We start from the raw sequence: 22,259 nt of genomic DNA on the forward strand, positions 1-22,259 counted from the left end.
TGAAGCTGAGGGGGCGCGGCCTTCCCGCCCCTCCGCCGGCTCCCGCCGCCTCTCGCGAGGCCTCCGCCACCACCTCCCCCGCCCCCCCCGGCCTCACGTCACCGGCGGAGCAGACGGGGACAACATGGCGGAGCGGCGGAGGCACAGGAAGCGGATCCAGGTAGCCGAGCCTCTCCCTCCCCGCCCGGCTCGCTGCTCCCTCCCCGGCATCAGGGGGCGGCTCGGCCTCGCCGGGTGGGCTGCGCCGGGACGCTTGGCCGCCCCTCGGAGGATCTTTACCCCCCCCCCCCCCCTCCCGGTTCTGCGGCCTCCCCGCCCCGACGCCGTTGCCCGTTGCGAGGCGGCGGCGGCGGCGGGCGGTGCCGGGCGGGAGCCGGCGGTGAGGGGAAGCGGCTTCGCCGCGGGGACAGCGGGAGCCCCGCAGGCGGGGGGAGCGCCTCGCCGCAGCCCGGTAAAAACCCGGGCGGGCACCGGGCGGCAGGTTTTCCTCAGAATTTTCTAGCAAATTTCGTAAATCCTAGTAAACGCGGGGGAAAGCGGGAGCCCGCTACGCGGTGGCGGCGAAGCGCAGGTAGGAGCGTTTGGGGGGTGCTGCGGGGCGACGGCGGGGGGCTGAGGGGCGCCCGGCCCAGCCGTTAGCCCCGGCCCCCCCTTTGCCCGAGGGCCCGGCGGGTCTGCGCCCTCGAAAGTACATCGCCTTTCTCGATGACCGGAGGGTGAGGTTTCGAGCTGTTACCTGGTTTTAATCGCCGTATTATGCTTAGGATCTCACCCGTTACCCATGCCGAGCAATAGCTTTATGTGGTGTAACAACACTCCGAATACCCAGGCAAGCGGCCACCTTAGCCTGGAGCTGACAACCAGCGTGTCTGTTCCGGCGGTTCGTAAGCAAAAGACGTGGGACAGATGGTATAAGCACCTTAAAAACAAAGGTGCCCCAGCCAGGAAATTATGTGGTAAGGAAAGGAAATTTGTTTTTTTTAGAAAACGTAAACAAACAACCACGTCTAAAAATAGACCTAATCAGCTTTGAGGTCGTGTTAAAATGTAGTGATAGTTATGTGATGTCACGTAAAGGCAAAGTGAAGGCTGCTTAGGTATTTTCACTTACCTGGGAGTTTGGACTTTTCAATATGTAACTTTAACAGTGAGTTTTACAGAGTTCTGAATGTATGTTTTGGGCATAGTTACTGCATCAGTTACTGTAATGGCTGTTACTGTCATGTGTTATTAACACTAAGCCTAAATAGTGTTTGTTTGGGATTTATTGCTCTGCTGTAAGTGCAGATAATATTCACGAGAGCCATTCAACAATGTAAGCTTCATATGTCATCCTCTGCATTGTTGCCCTCTCCTTTCTCATCCTTTCCCTTCCCAGACCACTTTCTCTTCCCCTAAGAAGATGGAGATGTGCTTGTACTTGTAATGGTTCCTTCTTTTCCCTTTAATTCAAATTATTGGGGTGGAGGGAGTGAGAAATGTGAAGAGTAGTTAATCAAAATCTTGTTAAGCAAACTTTATCAATCATAGGCATTCAGTGAATTATCATAAAACATTACAGATTCATTCTGGTTTCATAGTCGCTATAGAATGTCCCTTACTGAGGATGACAACAGGTCAGTAAAGCATCCATCAAAAACAAGTTAAATGTATTTCAGTGTTTTGTATAATAGCCAAGGCTGTGGTCTTGCAGACACTTAAGCACATGATTTATTTCCAGCCTGTTAGCAGCAACAGTATTTCCCAGATTGTTAGTAATTAAATCGATGTCTGGGTGTTATCACTTCAGGTTTAAGACTGTGGCCTAAATTTGTGATATAATTGTGTCGATAAATGTATATTGTGTCTTAATAGCTTCCCAGTGTATGTCCACGATAATGGGAAGACAAGACGTGGAACAAAGAATACCATTGAATGCCCGAAGGGTGTTCTTAATTGGTCAGTGAATAAAACAAATTGTAATTTTCTTAGTAGTTGGTTTCGGGTTTTTTAAGGTTTTTAAACTTTATTGGCATAGTTACAGTATGATTGTCATGTTTCAGGGTAATGCTGCAAGTTTCTTATTTTAAAATGAAGTGCGGGGTTTTTATTTGTAGGTGTTTCAAGTCCTTTAGAAGCATGTACTTATTTTAAGGTGACAAGTACCCGTTAATAAAGAGACTATTTATCATACTGTATGCAAGTCTGACATTTGAATACCCCACTGTCATTAAGTAGAGCTGTATTTCTTGACAAGAGTAGGGTTCTTAGGAGGAGGCGGTGTATTTAGCTGTGAGGGAAGCTAATGTAATAGAGTTCAGTTACAAATACTACATGTACAGAACCTTGCTTCTGAATAATTTTTATAGGATTTTGTCTGCCATCAAGATTGGAATCATGGGAGTTAGGTCAGCTAGCTACACATGAGGTGAGACATGAAAAAAGTCTCAGTACGATAGGTCAAAGTTCTGTCAAGCCTACTTTCTGTCTTTTCCATCAGAAGCGATAACAGAAAAGATGTGTTTTATAGAACATGTTTTCATAAAAGAAGACACATTGCCCAATCTGTATTGCATAGCTTAGACTTCCTCTGGCAACAAGCTGAAAGTTACAGAACTTGCCAAAATCTTGACTTCAAAAGTTTGAATAAAGACATTTTAGAGGTAGAGTTTTCAAAGTGTCATTCCTGATGGTAATTTAACTGTAATTAATATGGAGATTACTTCAGACATGCAGCAGTGAGAAGTGACTGTTCTGTAGGATGCAGGTTGCTCGAGCCAGTGGGTTCCAACGTGATTCAAATTGCTGAAATCAAGTATGCCAGCTGTATATAAAGGACTTACTAAAAGAAAAACAACATATGTCATCTAATGGCTAATTTAATATTTTTTCTTTAGACAGATACATCTCAAAAGATGAGAGATGTCTTTGAATGCCTGTTACTCCAGCAACCTGATCAAAGCTATTTAATTTATTGGAAAAAAAGTGCAGTTTCATATGTATCCTGAAATACTTAAGCACAAAGTCTTCAGAGTTGGCTACGTTGACAAGCATTCAGCTGGGTAACACGTGGCACTTTGTTGGCAGGTCTGCAATTTGACTGTTAAGTAGGCATTAAGTTTTAATTACATTGGCCGGATTCCATTGTGCACAGTTTTATTCTGCCCGTGTGAAGTTTTGTTTATCTTTGCTCTGCAATTAATAGCACTTGCATAGCACCTCAGTGCTGCGTCCTCTACTCTAAAAATGTTAATGCATATAAATACTGCTTTTGTGAATAGAGAAAATAGTTCTTAGGGAGATGTCTCACTGCAAATTGATGGCTGAGGTGGCATCAATGCTGTGTACATGCCATTAATGACATGTACTTTCCTTGTTTACTTTTTTCTTTTGAATCACTGGGTTCAAGCTTTGAGATTCTCCTGATGAAGGACATCTACTAGTCAGTATTAACTGTTGTAGCCTACAGTTCTGCCATGTCTTGATTTGGGCTCTGCTGGCAGGAAAATTTGCAATAGCTGTGTTGCTGCTTCCCATGCTACAGCTTTTTCTGAATATGGAAAAGATCTTCAGAAATGACAATGCAATGGTTTTTCAGTAACTCAGGTTTTAATTCAGCTTGCCCATTTGTCTTTATTTTCTCATAAATTCTAATAAAGCTGAGTGGGATGATAACAAATATTGGCTAAATAACTTCTCTGAAAGTGAATGGTGTCAGGTGATAGAGGAGGAAGAAGGAAAGATTGAGGGGGGGAAGACTGCAGAAAATGATGAATTAAAAGTAGCAGCCTCACTTCTCAGTAAAGCAAGAATTGCTGTCTCTTGAAAATCTGAGTTACATTTTTGGACGTGGGAAAGGAAATAGTCAAACCAACTGGCCTAAGGTTAGAAGAGGACTGGAGCCGGCATGTTTTGGCTTCAAAGTATTGTACATTGCTACTTTGGCATGTATTTAAGAACTGGTATCTTTACAGCTTTTGCTCAAACAAATTAGTGATAACTGAAAAGAAAGAAGGAAGAAAACAAATACTTTATAGGATATGTGTAGGAAAAAAAAAATGAAATCTGTTAATCTTTTTCTATAAAGAAAAGTTAATGTCTTGTGGCTAGCATGCAGCCACAGTCATCCAGAAGAACTGGTTTCTCTGCATGGCTCTACCACAGTTTCTTTTAAGAGACCTCCGGCAATCCATGTACTGGTCATCAGTGCAAGAGTTGGACAATTTTATGTTTACTAGTCACTGAAGAAAACATAGATGGAGTCCTAAGAGCAAGTCCCAAGACCCTAACATGTTTGTTTCCCCTCTACCCACTCGCACCCAATGATCTATTGAATCATGCTAATTTGTGTGCTTTTTCTCTGTCTTCCTGCACCTTGATTTATTTTGGGCAAAGTATAAACGTTTCAGCAGGATGGATGAGGAGTACCCACTCGCCTGGCACAGAACGTCTTCTAGTCTATGACACTGAGAGTCAACAGGGAAAGGAAAAAGAATCTTTCAATTCAGCCCAAGCTTTGATGTGCTCAGACCCTCTTCAGAGAAGATAACGCTAATGCAGTTGTTGTGTCCTTATGGGGAGAGGTGTGAGGAATGGAACATGAGCTGACATAGCGTCATTTTTGATGTAGCCTCTTTGCTTGAAACACGGGCTGCGCATGACAAATGTGCTTAAATTTCATCTCCTTATCTGAAAACTGCATAAACTCGTAGGCTTCAGAATTCTGTGAGGGATGGTGTTCTGCAAATCTAAGCTCTCAGATGTAAGAGCAAAGAAATAAACTAGATATTAATTTTACTGAAATTAAAAAAATTCTGATGACCTCTTTAAAACAGAGGAGCGTGAATACTTGTAACGCCTTTGTCTGCACATGAAATAACTTGTCTTGTTAGTGATAGTCATCATTTACTCTGTTCTGATTTTCCAGAAACCTTGTTTATATTGCAGTGTTACGGAAGGAAGTCATCTTGTCTTGGGTCGTGCCTGTCTTCTCACAATTGTGATGCAAAGGGGAAAAAAAAAAATGAGTGAAATTTCAAATAGCAAATATGCCCTGGCCTTTTGACATCCATTAAGTGTTTACAGGAGTGAGTGAACCTGAATAAGTTCTACTTGGGTAGAGATGAGGGGGAGAAGGAAGCTCATGGGCAAACTGGTTTTGATAGCTCAGTTCAGATGTTTTTATTTTTAATGTATACAGGCCTCTTTGCTGCTGCAGTCCCAGTTGGAGGTTGAATTAACTGGGAATTACATGAGTGTGGTGAAGGAAGTTTAGAACGCACTGTGCTGTATTTTGATTTGGGAGATAGTGGTAAAAACATTATTTGATCAGGGTTTTCCTTTAATTTCAGTGGGTCTGGAAGGTCCCTGGGTTTGAAAATCTCTGTGTCATTTTACATAGGGCAGGATTTTGATAGGAATGCTTGAAAATTACTCTTAAATTTTTTTTAAATGTCAGTGCATTTCTAGTAGGTAGGCAGGCTGAACACTGCTTTGCCTGCCTTCCTGTAGACGGAGTTCTTCTGCCTAGATAAATAATAGGGTTTGATTTTATTTTTAGTGGCATTCTTCCAGAGTTTGTAAATTATCGGGGATCATAAATCTCTAAATTTTACATGCTGACTAGTGACAACATGCATTTTTTGATATATAAAATCAAAGTAGATGCAAAGGTCTAAAACAAAATCTAGAGTAGAAGTATTTGGAAGCTTGGCACTACACTATTTTTTATTAATTGAAAACAGTTTAATCATAGAATTTTAAAATAAGAAGACATTTTACAACATTCCAGAAATATATTGCCTGAGATGTTTCTTGAATCTTTCTGTCTTTCCTGTAAAAGCAAACTTTAAATATCAGGAAGTTTTCATATGCTTTTTAAGGCTGTGTCATCTGTTTTAAAGCTTTATAATTTATTGGTAACTACCACTTGACTAATTTGTATAATATTTTCTAAAGGTATAAGGAGGCTTAAAGTGTCTGGGTTTTGGCTGTTTTTACAAGTGAACATAAATATCTTTGGAACTGCATCTTTAAAAAGTTGTGCTTAGGATACTGAAATTTTCAGCTTTTGTTGATTTCACTTTATAATGAAATGTAATATTATTTTCTGTCAGTCATCTGAGTTAATATTTTAACAGAAGCCTGGCTCTGCAAATAAAGGGATGACAATGGGATGAAAGTGGAGATTAAATTGTAGGGGGAAGTTTCTCAGAATGAGCTCAGTTAAACTGTGGCAATCTCTCTCACAGGGAAGCTTTTTTTGTTTGGGATGGTATGAAACTATCCCACAGAAAAGGACAAAGCAATAGATAGTGAACAGAAATAATAATAGAAAAAAATAATCTCCTGGTGCCAGCCACTGCCTGTAGAGCACATCATGTGACCTAGCAGAATCAGACATATTTTAGGAAGAAAAAAAAAAAAAAAGAGGAATTAACATTGACGTGAACATCTGTAGTTTCTCTGACTGTTTTACTGTCTGTGCTGTGAGGAACAACATTTGCCTCGTGAATTGTTTTTCCCAGTTTAATTTGCTGGTAGGAAACACTAGAAAAGCATTTTGAAACACAGTTGGTGCATGTAGTTACCAGTCTCCATGGTGCCTTGGCATGTGTGCCCTACCGTAAGGGTGGCACACCTTTGCTTATTTTTCTTTAAATACATTGTAACTCATCTTCTTGCTGTTAAACCAAATCTGTTTTGGTACCAAACTTGGTAGGTTCATCAGTGATTTACAATTCCTGGTACAACTGTACCATATAAGGGGACATCAAACCCCAGTATATAAACTATCGTGCGTACATGCAGTGTCAGTTAGTGAATACTTTTCCATGCATTATCTGATGTTTTGTATGGATTTTTAAAGTTTAAAAAGAAGGGGGGGGGGAAGGATTGAACACGGAGGAGGAGTTAATGTAATCTGGGTGAATACTGTTAGGATCATCTGGCCTAATTGGGCACTTGGTTTTGAAACTAACTGATGAGTGTGAGAGCATATTTCTACATATATATGAAGAATTTAGACTCTAAAAATCTCAGTAATCTCAGAACTAAGAAACTATGGAGTCTTTTGGTCATTTTCTTATCTTAAGTCTATATTATTCTTTTTTAAAATTGTTCTCAGATAGGAAAAGCAACAATCCCATCCAGAAGGATAATTCATTAACCAGTTGATTTTAAAAATTAACAGCTCTCACCATCTGAAGTTTTTATTCTGGTGTAACAACATTTATTTGACCTTGCATTTTCACTTAACATGCTTCTTGTGATGTTATGATTACACATCTTAAAAGCAGTAATGGAGGTTCTATATGTTTATTGACCTTTAAAAACATTATGTCTCTAAATAGCATCTTTGAATTCTATATATTCCTGTAAATCACCAATCTGTTTTGTGGCTTCTGTAATGTATTTCTTAGGCCAGCATGAGAAAAATAGGTACAGAAAAGGTACTGGCAGTCTGAAAAGATGTCCTAGTGTTTCTCTGTCATTGATCTGTGAGTAGCAGGGGAATTTAGAGAATTAGGCCTTACTGATTAAAAGCACTCTTACAGAAAGGAATTTTTGAGGAAGTTTGCATGAGTCGGTGTAATATGCCAAATGTTTGTTTCAGGTGTGTTTCTGTGAAGCGGGAACATTAGAAAGGTCTTCCTTCTTACAAATATTAGGTCTGAATTTTACATAAAATGCCCATCTCCATCCTTCTGTCTTACAAATCTTTGAATTTTCTTACCTTTTCTGCAGGTTGGTAAATACACAGAATTTATGAATGCGTGCACACTCAGGGCTCCCTTTTCCTAAACTGGCTGTTTTGACATTTGTGTCCTTCATACTGATGTCCCTGGTCTCTAGGCTGGAAGAATCTCCTCCCTGGTACTCTCAAGTTTAAGTCACTTTGTAGTCATGCAGTGGTACTGAAATTTTCTAGCCAGATCTTTCAACTTCTTTGCAGTGTGGTTTTCTCCTCTTTCACATGAAATTCAAGCTGCATTGTATTATGTCGATAACACCTGCATTGCTGTCATTTCATACATGCTCATTCCTCACTCTTGTTTTTCTTTGCTCTTGACTTCACAACTGTTTTCATCCAAGCCTGTATGCCTTAAGCAGCTTTTCGTGTGCTCAGTGCTTTCCTCTCAGTTCCTCCTATAGATTTCTCTTTTTACAGAGCTGCTAAAGGAGTTTGTAAAGCAGTGGGGTTTTTACTTTATGTAGACAAAGTTCTCGGGCAAAATTACTTGACCTATTTTCACATCTTCATATTTGTTATTTATATATTGCCATAAAATAATGAGGATTTTGCAATATCTGTTTTTTGAGCCCAAGTAAGTGTCTTTCCCATCTGTTTAAAACTGTATTAATTTTGCACTTTTACTATTGTAGGAGGTCGGTGAGCCATTCAAAGAGGAGAAGGCTGTTGCTAAATACTTACGTTTCAACTGTCCAACAAAATCCACCAACATGATGGGCCACCGAGTTGATTATTTTATTGGTAGGGTTACTTTTAACCAGAGAATGAAACTTCTGTTTTTAAAATAAAATATTCTAACATTGTACTTGGGGGGGGGGCTGTTTTGTTTTTATTATTAGTTCTTTATCTAATAAGTACTGATTTTACAGTTTGATTTTTGAAAACTTATCTAGGCATTAGATAGCCATAAAATTAATCTTATCAGCCTGAAGTAAACACAATAAACTTTTCACTCTGTGATTTAAAGGTGTGTAGTTGTCAGGAGTGCTGTATTTCAGAATAGTGGCTAATCTTACTTTAAAGATTGAGAGGATGTGGAACATCACCAGAACCGACTGGTTGATATGGTTCGAGGAATGTAAACTGTGTTAAAATAAATGTCATTAATTTTTAATTCCATTTCTCCCTCTAGCCTCAAAAGCTGTGGATTGCCTCCTGGATTCTAAATGGGCAAAGGCAAAGAAAGGAGAAGAGGCTTTATTTACAACTCGAGAGTCTGTAGTTGATTACTGCAACAGGTATGACCTAGCCTAATTCATCAATTTTATTAACAAGTATAGTTGTCAAGGTGTCTTTCTTGTTTAGGAAACAATTTCAGTTAGGCTTCATGTATTCTAAAACATTTGTGGTTGTATGTTAAAATGATTGTATTCTTATTACTGTGTTTGAGGGTGGAAATAATGTAGTTTCATTATCTTTGTTCTCAAAACTCTGTAATACTCTCATTATGCTGCTTGTGGCAGCAAAATGAACAAAATTATTTTCCTAAATTTTATAGGTATTTTAAGTTAGTAGGGTCGGAGCTCTCAAATCTCTCCATCCTGCTGACCTAGTCAGCCATCGTGGCAGAAGCTGGACTTCGAGGTTTGATTTATGCCTCTCAAATGGTGTGTCCCTGGTGCTTACTGTACACCAAGGGTTTTGTTTAGATGAATGGCTTATTCTGACCATACCCTGTTTGGGGCAGACACACAGGGTTAAGAGGGCTGTCTACACTCGGAGAGCTCTACGAAAGCTGCTTAAAAAGTAAGAATATGGCTAGTATTTAGTATTTTTTTTTCTGGCCTTTCTTAGATGGCCATCCAGCAAGGTGAGATTCTTGCCCCCAGTTCCAGGGCTGAGGCAGGGTTGATTCTGTGTTTGAACTTTAATCCTTTTGCTGATTTCTTCAAGAAAGATTAGAAAAAAAGCATTACTTTAATGCAAGCGGCAAAATAAGTTTTGCCTTCCAGAGTCTTTGGACTGAGGTGTAAGAGCCTGTGTCTTCACTCTTCAGTTACTAAAGCATCAGATGAGACCACAGTTGGTCAAGTCCTTCAGCTCCAGCAGTGTACAGAATGCCTGTGTAGTGTGCAGAGAAAATCAGATCAACCTTCTGTTCTCCGGCACTGATTTTTATCACCAGTATCGTTTCGTGCCCTGGTGATCCATTTGGCACCATACCACGCCTGCACTCGGGTTTCTCTTGCTCACTTCTATATTGCTAATAATGCCGAGGCCGCCTTTGGTCACGGAAGCCATTCTCAGAGTTTAATCATTAGCACTGTCTACTTGCTTTGCAGTTTGGAAGGGGTGGAGGAGTATCTTAATGCAAAAATAATCCCTTCAGTATAAGAGGTTGCTTAGGCTCTTATTCATATTAAAAACAAGTCCCTTAACTCTCTTGGTGCACCTATTGCTTGTTTATCCTATCAAACAAACCCCAAATATCAGATCCTGCTCCTTCATCCTGTGTCAGTTGCATTGATGAGCTACATTTTTAAAGCAAGTTACTAACTGAATTCAGAATGCTGTTCCAGGACGTAGGTTCTCCTGGTACACTTGTATAGTGATCTCTGTTCAGTAAGTTTTCTTTTGAAGAGTTTTGTTCACAGATAAGCTACATCAGTAATGCCTTGTTCAGATCTATGGAGGGTGGACAAGCCAGGAAGCAGCAAAGCAATCTGGACTTCAGTAGTTGTGTCAAGGTCTGTCCCGCTTCAGGACCCGGCTGTTGGCCGTGCTGATGCCCCGGGGCTGTGTGCCCCGAGCAGTAGGTCTTGCACGCTCCCATCGTTTTATGTTCTGGCAGAGGCAGCTCCTGCAAGGGAAAGAGCTGTCCCGTGGGCCAGGCCTGGCCTGTCCCTGAGCCCCCTGAACTTCCAGCTGCGAAGAAAAGTAGTTTCTCCCAAACAAGTGATTTTCTAGTGCTAGAAAGAGAAAAAGAGAATCCATGTCACCCGTTGTCTGAAGGAAGGATTTTTATATACCTGAAACAACTTTGCTTGATAGTCAGCATGCACGTAAGCTTTATTGGTAGAATAACTTCTCTCTCTTTAGTGAGTTTTCCTAATTCAGCAAGCAGTCCAGCGTAAGGCTTTGCTCTGCAGCAAGAGGTGAAAGAAACCAAGGACAAATGAAATCGATTTGTCGATTTTCGGTGTGAATGAGTGCTTGGATTTCACACCCTGCTGCTTCCTCACGGTCTGACGAGCACAATTCTGTACTGCTCTTCCTGTTCTGAATGTGGCTGCGATCCTTTCAAGGACGTTACTTGTGACAGCCTTAAGACTACCAAATACTACTTCCTGGTGCCCCGCTGGCCATAGGAACACGTGCTGTAAGGTGTGTTTGTAGCTGACACGAATAGAATGTTTACATATGTACCACAGTTTCAACAGGGGGATGTTACTCATCGTGCATCTCTTGCCAAGGATAAGCCAGATGTCCACTTTCTTATTTTTGCTGTGAAATGCATTGACATGAACTTGAAAGTAGATATTAGATGGAGTTGCATTAATGGGAAAGACAATTAAATTGACCTGGTGGCTTTCTCCATCCTCCATGTTGTGTATTCATTTATAGCTATGCAAAATGCTGCCACAGAAAAGTATGATTTTGTTTTGAACAGGTGAAAAAAAAAGCAAAGCGAGAGGTAAGACACAGGATAACTAGATCTGGTGAATTTATCTGCAAATAGAGCAGATGATGGTGACTTCTGTCTTTCAGTCATGCTATTCGTGATCATATTAGATAATCTAGAATGTTATCTAATGTAATTGGGTGTAAATGTTGTTATCACAACCACACTTAAATGTATCATTTGACTTTTTTCATTTTAAGACTCCTGAAAAAACAGTTCTATCATCGAGCATTAAAAGTGATGAAAATGAAACCTGACAAGGATACGAAGAAAGAAAAGGAAAAAGGAAAAGGTGAGAGTATGAAAGAAGAGGAGAAAAAGAGCAAGAAGGAAAGTGGAAAAGATGAAAAAACTAAGAAGGAGAAAGAAAAGGAAAAGAAAAAGGATGGTGAAAAAGAGGAGTGTAAGAAGGTAAGTACTGACTGTAAGAGAAGAGACAAACCTGTAGCAGAACACATGAACTGATTGTTAAGATTACATTGGCTTAAAAGTGTGGTTGGTGGTTCTAAAATGTAACATACCTTCTTTTGTCCCCTTGCATCTCTAAAATATACTGCTTTTTTTTTTTAAATTATTTTTATTGTTTAAAACTTCGGAGTTTTGATCCAGACCAAAGAAGAGGCTTCAGTTGGGCCTTTGTACCTCATCAACTCCTAATGTGGCCCGAGTTCATCAAAAACTACTTGTCTTCAGCTGCAGTGGGCAGCCATGCTTTGCACAAGTGTACGTGAGCATCCACAGACATATAGATAAAGTTCGAACTATTATTACTGTACAAGTTTTCATGTTTGGGTTTGTTTTTTTTTTTATGCTTTCATTCCTGATTTATTTTATTAGCGGAACAGAATTCCTAAGTTAAAACGTTAAGAACCTGGAGGGGAAACTTGATGCAGGGATGTGTTTTATCTTCTGTATGAAGGGGTATGAATCCAGTGAGAGTTAGCAGGACAGTGCTCAAAAGTTACTCTCATTCAGACAGTCCTAAGTGAAATAATGGCGCATTTAGTGAGAGCTGTAGTCTACGTGTTGTACAAAGGTTTAGAACTCAGAAGAAAACTACACGGCTAATAAAAGAATTATAAACAAAACCATCTTGCTGGCAGTCTAAACATAGAAGCCAGTATAAGATTACCTAACTCTTGAGGTACTTTAAAATGCTGATTATGAAAGTTATGAACTCCAGTTCGCTGTCATCTGGAGAGTTATTAAATGTAATGTTAATTTTTAAACTAATCATTAATTATTGAACGGACAATTTAGTAGATTATATAAGCCAGTGAGTTGTAACTTGAACAACAACACAGGACAAAAATGAGGGAGTTAATTTCAGGCAAAGAAATAAGCCAAGGGAAGAAAACAGGAGCCAGGGGAGAGGAAGCACTAGATCGAAAAAGAGATTGAGGAGGATAGAGAATAAACAGGCAGAAGCTGATTCTGAAGGGATGCCTATGTGGTAAGCATGGCACCAAGTTACCAAATAATTCTAATCAAGATAGTGATGATGAAGTGTTGGACTCCATTCTTGATCTTTGTGAAGACTTTCTGTTAATACCAGCAAAGCTCTGCTGTGTATCTGAAGACATAATGTAATCCTGAAGTCGTAGTCTAGTCCTTAGACACTAACTAAAAATAACATTTCTCTTTCTTTACAATTTTCCTTTGTTTTTGAGGTACCCAGTTGGTAATAAATGAGAACAGGAGGAAATAAAGCATCTTTACTTAAAAAAGAGTTTGAACATGATCTTAAGTTTGTGAAAAGTTATCAGACTCACTGTATTCAAATACCAGAAAGCAAAACCCTCTTGATTTTTTTTTTTTTTAATATATATAATTTGTGTTTGTCCTCAGGATGAGACCCCAGGAACACCCAAGAAAAAGGAAACTAAGAGGAAATTTAAACTTGAGCCACACGAAGACCAAGTTTTCTTGGATGGAAATGAGGTAAGATTTACGGGTTATTTCTAACTTCTAGTGTCAATGTACTATTGTCAGATAAGGGGTTCATTTACTGGATTTCTGCAAACTCTTTCCTGACACACTGAAAGAAAAATTAATGGCAATGCAATGGCTGATCTTGAAACATCAGATTTTTAGATATTTGCAAAGAGGTTAGAGGGAGATAAATGTAGGACAGTAACTTCAAAACAATCTAAAAGAAAAGTTAATTGCCAGCTGTTTACGTGTGTCGCTCTGCAGCCGCGGTGCCCACCGAGTGGCCTGGCCTGGCCGCGGGGCTGACCCTGCTTGGAACAGGAGGGTGACCCGACACCTCCAGAGGTCTCTCCCCACCCGAATCATCCTGCAGCCACTGCCATGCTGAAATATTTCTGAACAAAACACAAGCCTTTTAGAGCATGATGTTTAATCACAGCAGGGGAAATCAAAAATATCGGCCACCCACAGGCTGCCTGACTTTGTGATCTGAGCAGATAGGTGACACAGGCATTCCTGAATTCTCACCCTGGCTTTACCACTGAAATTGTGGTCTTAAACACTTCTCTGTACTTTGCTTTCCTGGATTAAAGAATTTAAATCTTTAACAGCTCTGTCATGTGCAGAGTCATATTTGTGCTTTTAAGATTTGGGATAAGTGGTAGGTCTCTACTTCAGCCAAATTTTACAGTGCTCAGTGTTGATGCTGTGTGTCACTGTACTGGAACCTCCCCTGAGATTCTCATACACCTTTGGCTGTCGAATACACATGGCAGCGAACACTGTAAATAAATCACCTGTGTGGAAAACATGCTTCCTTTATGTATCTTTACTGTGCTCTTCAGTCAGTTCTTTTACACCTTGCCTTTCTCTGTTTCATCCCACCTCCTATAGAACCACACCTGCCCCTGATCCTCCCTCTTGTCTTTACACGGAGTAATGAGGATGGCATGCAGCACTCAAAATGAGGGCGCGGAACTGTATTTGCAGTATAACAGTATTTACTTCTTTTCTTAACATCATTTACATTTTTATTAATGAGCTGGCATTTTTTAAGAACTGCAACTCCCAAGAGCTTTTTTTTTTAAGTAATAGATAATTTAGAGCCAGTCATTGTGTATTTACATCAGAGCTGTTTTTTCCCTTTTCTTCATTATTTTGTGCCCATAAATCCTAAATATTACACACTGTCTTGTTGCCCAGTCACCAGTCATGATCTTCAGTTTGGGCTCACAGAACAGTTGACTGGCAGCAGAGCAACCGCTGTTGACTGCATACAGTCAACTTTCACATCCCGTGAGAAGTAGAATATTGAGTATTTGTTGCATCACTGAAAAACTGTATTACTGCCCCTCCCATGTCCTCCTGGTAGTTCGTATTAACACATCTGCTATGCAGGCTGCTGGTTTCCAGTAATCAGCAGCTGCTTTTCACAGTTAATAGCTAAGGTTCACATTGTTTTGTTTGATAACAAAAAAAGATCCTATCTTTCTGGTTCAGAAAATCTTGCACTTTACCAAGAAGCTTTTTAATAAGGCTGAACAAATCGGATTCAAATGGCTCCACAGTTCTAGCATCAACATTTGGTACCGAGTGTTGCAGCTGCAGACAAGTAGATAACAGAGGGTGCAATTACCTGCGGCCATCGAATGGGACTTAGGCTGAACTGAGCATTTCAGCTGGTTGCTTTGTTCTGTATGTTTAGTCTGTTGTTTTTTCTCTTAAGGGAATCTTCAAAGCTAGAAGTACTTTTTGTTTCTACTTGGTGAACTTGAGAAACTTTTTATTTTTTTACAAGTGTTTTGGCTTCATGCTGAGCAACATTAATGAATACAGAAAGATAAAACCAAACCTTGACTCAGTGATATTTCTTAATCTCTCCTTTCCCCACTGATTTTACTGTGACTGTTTTCCCAACATTTTACATCACCTGTAAGTTACTCTGGGTACAGCTACTTTCATGAAGTAGTTCCAGTCTGAGATTTCCACTGTTTTTCTCACACAGTAGGGAAACTCCTGCCCTTCCTTCTCCCCCTCCCAGCCGGAAGCCTCCAGCACAGCTCTGCCTTGTGCCCTGCCTCAGCAGCGCGGGGTCCTTTGGCCTCCTGCCATGAGGCTCAGATTGTCATTGTCCCACAGCCGAGGCAAGGGTGTGGGGCCGCAGGCGGGCAGCCCCTTGCCTGGCTGCCTCCTTTGGCACCTCTTCCCCCGGCAGAAACCTGTTTCAAGCCCCGCTCAGAGCAGAGCCCTGCCTGCCACACGCAGCCCCTCGCTCCCCTGCCCCGAGACGGTGCTGACCGCGGGGCCCGTTGTTCAGCACCGAGTGTTACAGCGTGGCAGTAAGCATTTGGGTGAAGGAAAAAATGAAATGGCTTATTAGAGAGCTGGTTTTCCAAATGTAAACCAGATGATTTCTGTTGTAGGTGTACGTGTGGATCTATGACCCCGTTCACTTTAAAACTTTTGCCATGGGACTTGTACTTGGTAAGTAAGAGTAGATACTGGTGGGTGCATCATAAACGTAGGCATAGTATCAACAGGCCTGTCTGTCCTTGGGGCAGTTTGTCTTTTCTGGACAAAGCTTTTGCTCTTCAGTTTCAGCATGGTTTGGTACCAATCATATTACATAAATTTTGATCTCGCGGTGGAAGGGCTACACATGGTAAAAGCTGAAACGTGCTTTAGCAAATGTCTGAACTTGCACAAGTTTTTAAGCTGTTTATTTCCCTTGCTTTAAGCTAATGAGGAAGTTGTCCAGGAGGCAAATGTGAGTTATAGAAAAATGTGACAGATGTTCAAGGGATTATTTTAAACTATGAATGACAGCTTTCTGACCCTAGAACCTGTATTTGTGCAGGATGAGCCCAGTCAGCTAATTTTTTTTTTTTTTTTTAATCTAAATTAGTATCGACGTTAACTGACATCAGTGACCTAACAGACCGCTGCACTGCTGGTCTAACACCCTTGGCCTGAACCTTCCAGCTTCCTTGCCCTGACAGAACCACTCTTCCCAAGACTCAGGGTCATCCCCTGGGGGCACGTCCAGGCCTCTGACCAGTCTGTGGGGCCACCCCACTCTCTGCCCAGCTCCCTGTGGCTGCCTGGGCTACAGGCAGCTCCCTGCTCGCCCGCTGGCTCCTGCCCTCTCCTCAGAGGAGCTCTCTCGGCTCTGTTGATCAAGCTCTGTTGACTTAAGAGTTGCTGAATGGCGTCTCCCTACCCAGCATGGAAACAGGAGCAGCGGGACTAGACAAGGTTTCAACCAAGGCCTAAAATACTATCAGTAACTCCCTGTGCTGAGTCAGTACCTTGAATAAATAGTAAGCCCAGAACTTCTATCCGTGCACCGGGAAAAACTAACCACGGTTCTCACGCTTTCTCCTTACCTTTCCGTGCAGTGATCGCCGTTATAGCTGCAACTCTGTTCCCACTCTGGCCAGCAGAAATGCGTGTTGGTGTCTATTACCTCAGCGTAGGCGCAGGCTGTTTTGTTGCCAGTATTCTTCTTCTTGCCGTTGGTAAGTGTCGCTCAGCTTCACTCTATCAGCAGGTGGAGTCTAGCAAAGCCCAGACCAGTCAACTTCTTAAACTGGGTCCGAGTTGTGCCACCACCGTCTGGCCTTCTGGGACGTTGCTGTTGGCAACAGCCAGGCTGGTCCTGGGGCTGTATTTCCCTCCTGCCCACTGGGTGTCAGAGTTGTGCCATGGAAAGTAAGAAAGTTCAGCTTCTGTCGCCTGTTTGTGTTCCCTGTAGAGTGGAGATTTGGTTACTGCCTCTGTGGTTTGGTTTTTTGGTTTGGTTTGGTTTTGGTTTGGTTGTTTTTTTGTATTGTTCGGGTTTTGTTTGTTTGTTTGTTTTTGGGTTTTTTTGTTATTTTGTTTTTTGTTTGTTTTGTTTTGTTTTGTTTTTAAAGGGAGAATAGCAAAACAAACCCAAGAACTGTATGCAAGAACAGATTGAGTGGTGAGAACGGTGTAGCCGGGGTTTGAAAGCATTCTCTTGGCTTGTATTTCTGTAGCAGAGGGGATGAGGAGCGAAATCACAGATAAGACACATGGTTCACGGGGCAGGGAGCTGTTGTAAGAACAAACTAATCCACAGAGCTACTGCGGAATGGGAGGTTTTCCCCCAAGGGCACCCCTGCCCCTGGCTTGGGGTGGGTGTTAGTAGTGGTTATCTTAGTGCAGTGTGGATGTTTATAATAAAAACCAAATTTTCCCTTTTTGATTAAATACAGCTCGCTGCATCCTTTTCCTTATCATCTGGCTCATCACTGGAGGAAGGCATCACTTCTGGTTCCTGCCAAACCTTACAGCAGACGTGGGATTCATTGACTCCTTCAGGCCCCTGTACACACACGAATACAAAGGACCAAAAGCAGACTTAAAGAAAGAGGAAAAATCAGAATCCAAAAAGCAGCAAAAATATGACAGTGAGGAGAAATCAGATAGTGAGAAGAAGGAAGAAGACGATGGGAAAACAGAAACCACGAGGAACTCGGGAACAGACGGTTCAGGAGGAGAGCGGCATTCAGACACTGACAGTGACAGGCGTGAAGACGACAGGTCCCAGCACAGTAGTGGAAATGGAAACGACTTTGAAATGATCACAAAAGAGGAACTGGAACAGCAAACAGACGAAGGGGATTGCGAAGAGGAAGAGGAGGAAGATACCGAAAGCAGGCCTTCACATGAAAAATCATAACTCACTGTGGTTTTGGGACTAAGTATGTGCAAATGGTTGGATTTTCTTTGTTGGCTGATCACCAAAACATAGACCATACAGTAGCATCTTTGTTTGCTGAAATATACGTGTTACCAAACAGTTTTATATCTAGTTCCTTCCTTTTTTTTTTTTTTTAACCATTAACTTGATTACTTGGTACTATGTTAATCATTAATATCCATTGACAGAAGTTTTATCAATCTGACAAGTTTTCTATTGATTGATAGATTGCCCAGATCGTCCTCAAACATACTGAAAAACATAGTTTTCTGGTACTTGCATAACTGGTGAATTAGTTTAGCTTCTCAAACTTGCTTTTGTAAAACAGGTAAAAGTTGAATGACCAAATCTCAGATTATTCCTAGTTATTTGATAGCTAGTTAGGTAAAGCCCTTCTTAGCCCACAGCTTTCTTGATATTTTTCTTGATTTTGTTTTCAAAAGATTGTGAAAACTTTCCTAAGAAAGCTAGTTTTAGCAGAAGTATTTTGCTGAAAATGTAAAAGCTGGTAGTGCTGAATTTGGCTGCAGTGTTCTCGTGCCAGCAACTGAGGAAATCCAAACTGGTTTTGTACATCTGGTTCAGAGAAAGATGTCATCTCCAGCGGGTGAGGGAAGCAGCACGGTTTGGAAATTATGGCTGTTTTCATTCTCCTGCTCCATCATAATTAAAAAAAAAAAATAAATGTATTCTGTACATAATTTACAAATAAAGCAAACCATTTACTTTAACTGCTACTTATTATTTAGAGATTTGATCCAGCATTCAGTTTGTATTATTAAAGCCATTTTGTGGTGTATCTATCGGAGAAATGCAAGTCAAGAGGACCTCACAGAATATTTGTGTATGATTGGTAGCTGTTCCACAAGAGCTTTAGTTTTGTGCCAACATTCCATGTATTTGAGTAAATTGATCTTTATTAAATGAAAGCAAACAACATAGCTGTATGTATGCCTTAATGTTAAACCTTTCTATATTCTGGAACTGGAATACTTTTTAAACTGAAGGTGCAGGAGAGTGTTCATCTGTTCAGAAATGCAGGGAACTCAAAGCTAATATGAAGTGACCATTAATAATTTGTTTATAAATATTTTGGAGTAGTTTGTGCAGTTTCTCTTGCGCATCCCTTTCTACTGGGTGTTTGGAGGGTGTACTGGATGTTTGGGTTAACTAAGCACTGAAGAATTAAAGACTTGGCATCATTCCTCGAGGTGACTTTAACAGTAACTATAGATTTGATCGTCTCCTGAACCCGCTCAGAGAAGAGAAGGGTAAGCTTGACGGTTTAGTAACTGACTTAGAAAACTTTTCCTGTTTAAGTTGCTTCCCCTTCCTTCCAGCATCAGGATTTTGGATGAAGATCCTAATTTTTCAGATTGTGCAGATGTATACATCATAATGGGTGCATTGATAAACAATTTCTGGATATGGTGTATTTGCTTCTTAAATCTGAATATTTACTCCGTAAGGAAACAGATCAATTGGATCACTTTTTTTATTAATACAGCAAAAAATTAAAGGACCCATTTCCTTAAAGGGTTGACTCCTGGACCCTGGCATGTTATCACAGGACCTTCCTCAGGTCTGCGCGGTGCGATGGCGAAGCGCCTTGGCCCCCAGCTGCCTTGTCACTGGCTCGGGCAGCTGGTTTAAGCTCTCACAGAGGCCGGTTTCCTTGGGGTATTTCACATCTTCATCTCCAGTGTTGAGAATGGAGCTGCCTTCCTTTCTGTGCGAGGATCTGTAACTCCTGGAACATCTGAACTCAAGAGCCAGTACTGCAGCTTGCTGGGTAACTTGCTTTCCACCAGGCCGGGGCAGAGTTCTGACAATCTCTGTAGTGAAGATTCCTTCTGTTAGATCCTGGTGCTTCCCCTGGGAGCGTGAGCAGGGTGGCTGACCCTGCATGTGAGTCTCCAGCAGCTAGTCACACCTTAGCGCTGGGGCGAGCGCAGGGCAGTGCTTCACAGCCCCCACCCGAGCCCCTGCTGCTTGCTGAAAAAAGTAAGGCAGTGCATTTCAATTATGTTCAAGTAGGTTTCCTCCTAAAAGTGCAATTTAAGGGCCTTGCTGAGAAAATAAAGTTGAAACGGTCAAATAATAAATACTTCAGTAACGTTGCCATCTGCTGCCTGTTCAGTGGGCGCGTGCGATGTGCCAGCGCAACCCGCCTGCAGAGAAGTGTCCGGAGCTCAGAATTAACTATCAAAAATTTGTACAGTCGCATGACTGGAGTTCCAAGCTCACGCTGCTGTAGAAATTGAGTGGGGCTTAAACTCTCTCACTTGATCTGCAGTGAACAGCTCTGAATCTCGGGAAGGAGTGTGAAGAAAGATCTTGTTGGAGCTGTTCAGTGGTTAAGGAAAGGACTTCGTGCCCCATTCCTGTAATCTAGCATTTTCTTCAAATATTCCTCAAATATTTTAGAATTATTTTGGAATGAGATGAGAGAAATGATTAAAATAATAATAGTAAAATTGTGAGTGGACTTACGGTATCCTGACAAACGCTTCCAGCTCAAAATCACAAAGGTACTTGGTCATGTTCAGTTAGTCATCAGGCCGCTTTTACATCGGGCGTTTCAAAGTTCTTCTTACTGATTTTGCCTTTTAACATCCAGAGTCTAGGGTGACCTTAGGGGAACAAATATACACATATTTATATATTTAGTGGAAAGTTATTTAAATAACTAGTCTATTAAAATGTCCTTCCTGCAATAAAATTTTATATTGGTCTTACTGATATTCCTCCCAGTGTTTATATACACAATATAATTTCCTGATTTCATCTCTTTGCAAGAAAATATGATTATTCATAACTTGGGGAATTAAATCATTACTGGTAAAACACAAATGAGTATTTCATGCAGATCAGTATTTAGCAGAGAAGTTAGGCCCAAGTGTGCTCTGCTCAGGCATGGATTCAGCCTCAGCTCACTTGTGGTGGTTCGGTGTTCTTAAAGGCAGATCTTTCTCTAGCAATTAAGAAATAATTAAAAATGATTTTTTGACAAACTCACATATTTCTTTATCTGTAGAAGTGTTACAGCAGTGGTGGGGATGTTTGGATCTGTGATGAGAAGCAATCTTCTAATAGCAAAATACCTTTGTAGCAGTTGCTCGGGGAGCATTTAGTTTCCCCTGCTATATATCATATAGCAGATTTTTCTGTTTTTTTTTTTTTTAAATACATCTCTTTTATAGGAGACATATATATTGCTCATTTAGGCCTGTTTCAGCTTCTGTTTGAAATCAATAGCAGATGGAGTTCACAGATCATCAGACAGCACGAAGAAGGGCAGACAAAGAAAAATGGAGAATGTCTCAGTTCCTCAGCCAACTCTTAAATTCCACTGTAACCAGGACTTGCCTGCCTTTTGTTAGACCAGGAGAAAGGCTGAGGGAACCATCTGCCGTATGTAAACTTTAAATGTAGATGTGTGGAAAATACACCTGCCTGGCTTAGCCCCTTATTTTCCTTCCTGTAACCACCTGTGTTTTTCTCTGTGGCACTAAGCTCTAAGAGCCTTGCAGGGTTGCTCCCCGGAGGACATAATTCATTTCTGATAGGGTCATAATGACAGCAAAGTACTATCAAAATCTCACAGTTGGCATCAAAAGCATTGGGCAACAGAGGAACATCCTCTGCCAGCTGCAGCTGTTTTACTGGCAGCGGTTGGAAGTCCCTGTCACAATCCCTCCTGGATCTGTTGGCAGATGCAGTTCAAGCGAGCTGAGCTCAGTTTACAGAGTAAATAAACCCCCTTTTCACCCGCCTGGCTGTTGTGCCCTGCCCTTCTCCTCCCCCCCCCCTGCCAGCCGCATGCCACGATTTACACACACCTGCCACAAACTTAAGCAATTTCCAAAATAAAATACAACCTGGAGAGAAGACCACTGCGGAAGAGGTAAATGGCAGCACCGAGGGGTTTCCTCCCTGGGGATGCCACAGTGGCTTCCCCCCGCTGGGTGCTCCAGAGCCTGAGGGAGCTGGTGGTGCCTACGGGCCTGGCTGCAGATGGCACAGCCCAACTGTCTGTAACAGGGACGTCTCCCTCTCTTCATCCCCATCCCCCCAAATTTGCCTTATCCTGAGCTAGGTGCTACGCACTGCCATTAGCTTGGGGTAAAAGATGGGATTTTCAAGCAACACCAGGTCCTGCCTTCACAGAAGAGCCCTGGGCCCCAGGCTGCGGGATGCACCCCCGGCATGTGCCCTTTCCCGGGCCAGCCGGGCTGCAGGAGCCC

The 22,259-nt window shown here is 41.5% G+C and overlaps 1 protein-coding gene and 1 long non-coding RNA gene across 12 annotated transcripts in view; one reads left to right on the top strand and one right to left on the bottom strand.

Annotated features, from left to right (window-relative positions):
- On the top strand, nucleotides 1-19,102 carry SEC62 (SEC62 homolog, preprotein translocation factor). 2 transcript variants are annotated; one of them, XM_042797683.1, is made up of 8 exons: nucleotides 1-160; nucleotides 8,365-8,473; nucleotides 8,865-8,970; nucleotides 11,555-11,765; nucleotides 13,203-13,295; nucleotides 15,710-15,770; nucleotides 16,685-16,804; nucleotides 17,525-19,102. In XM_042797683.1, exons 1-8 carry the CDS (start codon nucleotides 125-127, stop codon nucleotides 17,989-17,991), a joined length of 1,203 nt encoding a protein of 400 aa, XP_042653617.1. In that variant the 5' UTR covers nucleotides 1-124; the 3' UTR covers nucleotides 17,992-19,102. The 2 variants fall into 2 exon arrangements, with proteins under 2 accessions (XP_042653617.1, XP_042653622.1); XM_042797688.1 differs by lacking the exon at nucleotides 1-160 and adding an exon at nucleotides 652-956.
- Nucleotides 16,814-22,259, bottom strand: part of LOC116960036 — a 12,768-nt gene continuing 7,322 nt past the window's right edge. For 7 of the 10 annotated variants that reach the window (XR_006165749.1, XR_006165751.1, XR_006165752.1 and 4 more), the window contains one exon: nucleotides 18,091-20,645. This is a non-coding gene — a long non-coding RNA (uncharacterized LOC116960036). Of the gene's footprint in view, nucleotides 17,035-18,090; nucleotides 20,646-22,259 lie in introns of those variants that run through there. The other 3 variants (XR_006165754.1, XR_006165755.1, XR_006165747.1) reach the window with 3 other exon arrangements.

Source organism: Tyto alba, unplaced genomic scaffold (genome assembly GCF_018691265.1).
Source record: "Tyto alba isolate M040663 unplaced genomic scaffold, T.alba_DEE_v4.0 Super-Scaffold_10, whole genome shotgun sequence".
In the NCBI taxonomy this organism is placed as follows: domain Eukaryota; kingdom Metazoa; phylum Chordata; class Aves; order Strigiformes; family Tytonidae; genus Tyto; species Tyto alba.

What these genes read in the sequence shown, in the direction of transcription:
- SEC62 (XM_042797683.1), top strand. Translation starts at nt 125, where the DNA reads ATGGCGGAGCGGCGGAGGCACAGGAAGCGGATCCAG. An exon ending in GGCACAGGAAGCGGATCCAG is followed by an intron (nt 161 to 8,364) that starts GTAGCCGAGCCT and finishes TTACTATTGTAG; the next exon opens with GAGGTCGGTGAGCCATTCAA. An exon ending in TTTTCTTGGATGGAAATGAG is followed by an intron (nt 13,296 to 15,709) that starts GTAAGATTTACG and finishes TTTCTGTTGTAG; the next exon opens with GTGTACGTGTGGATCTATGA.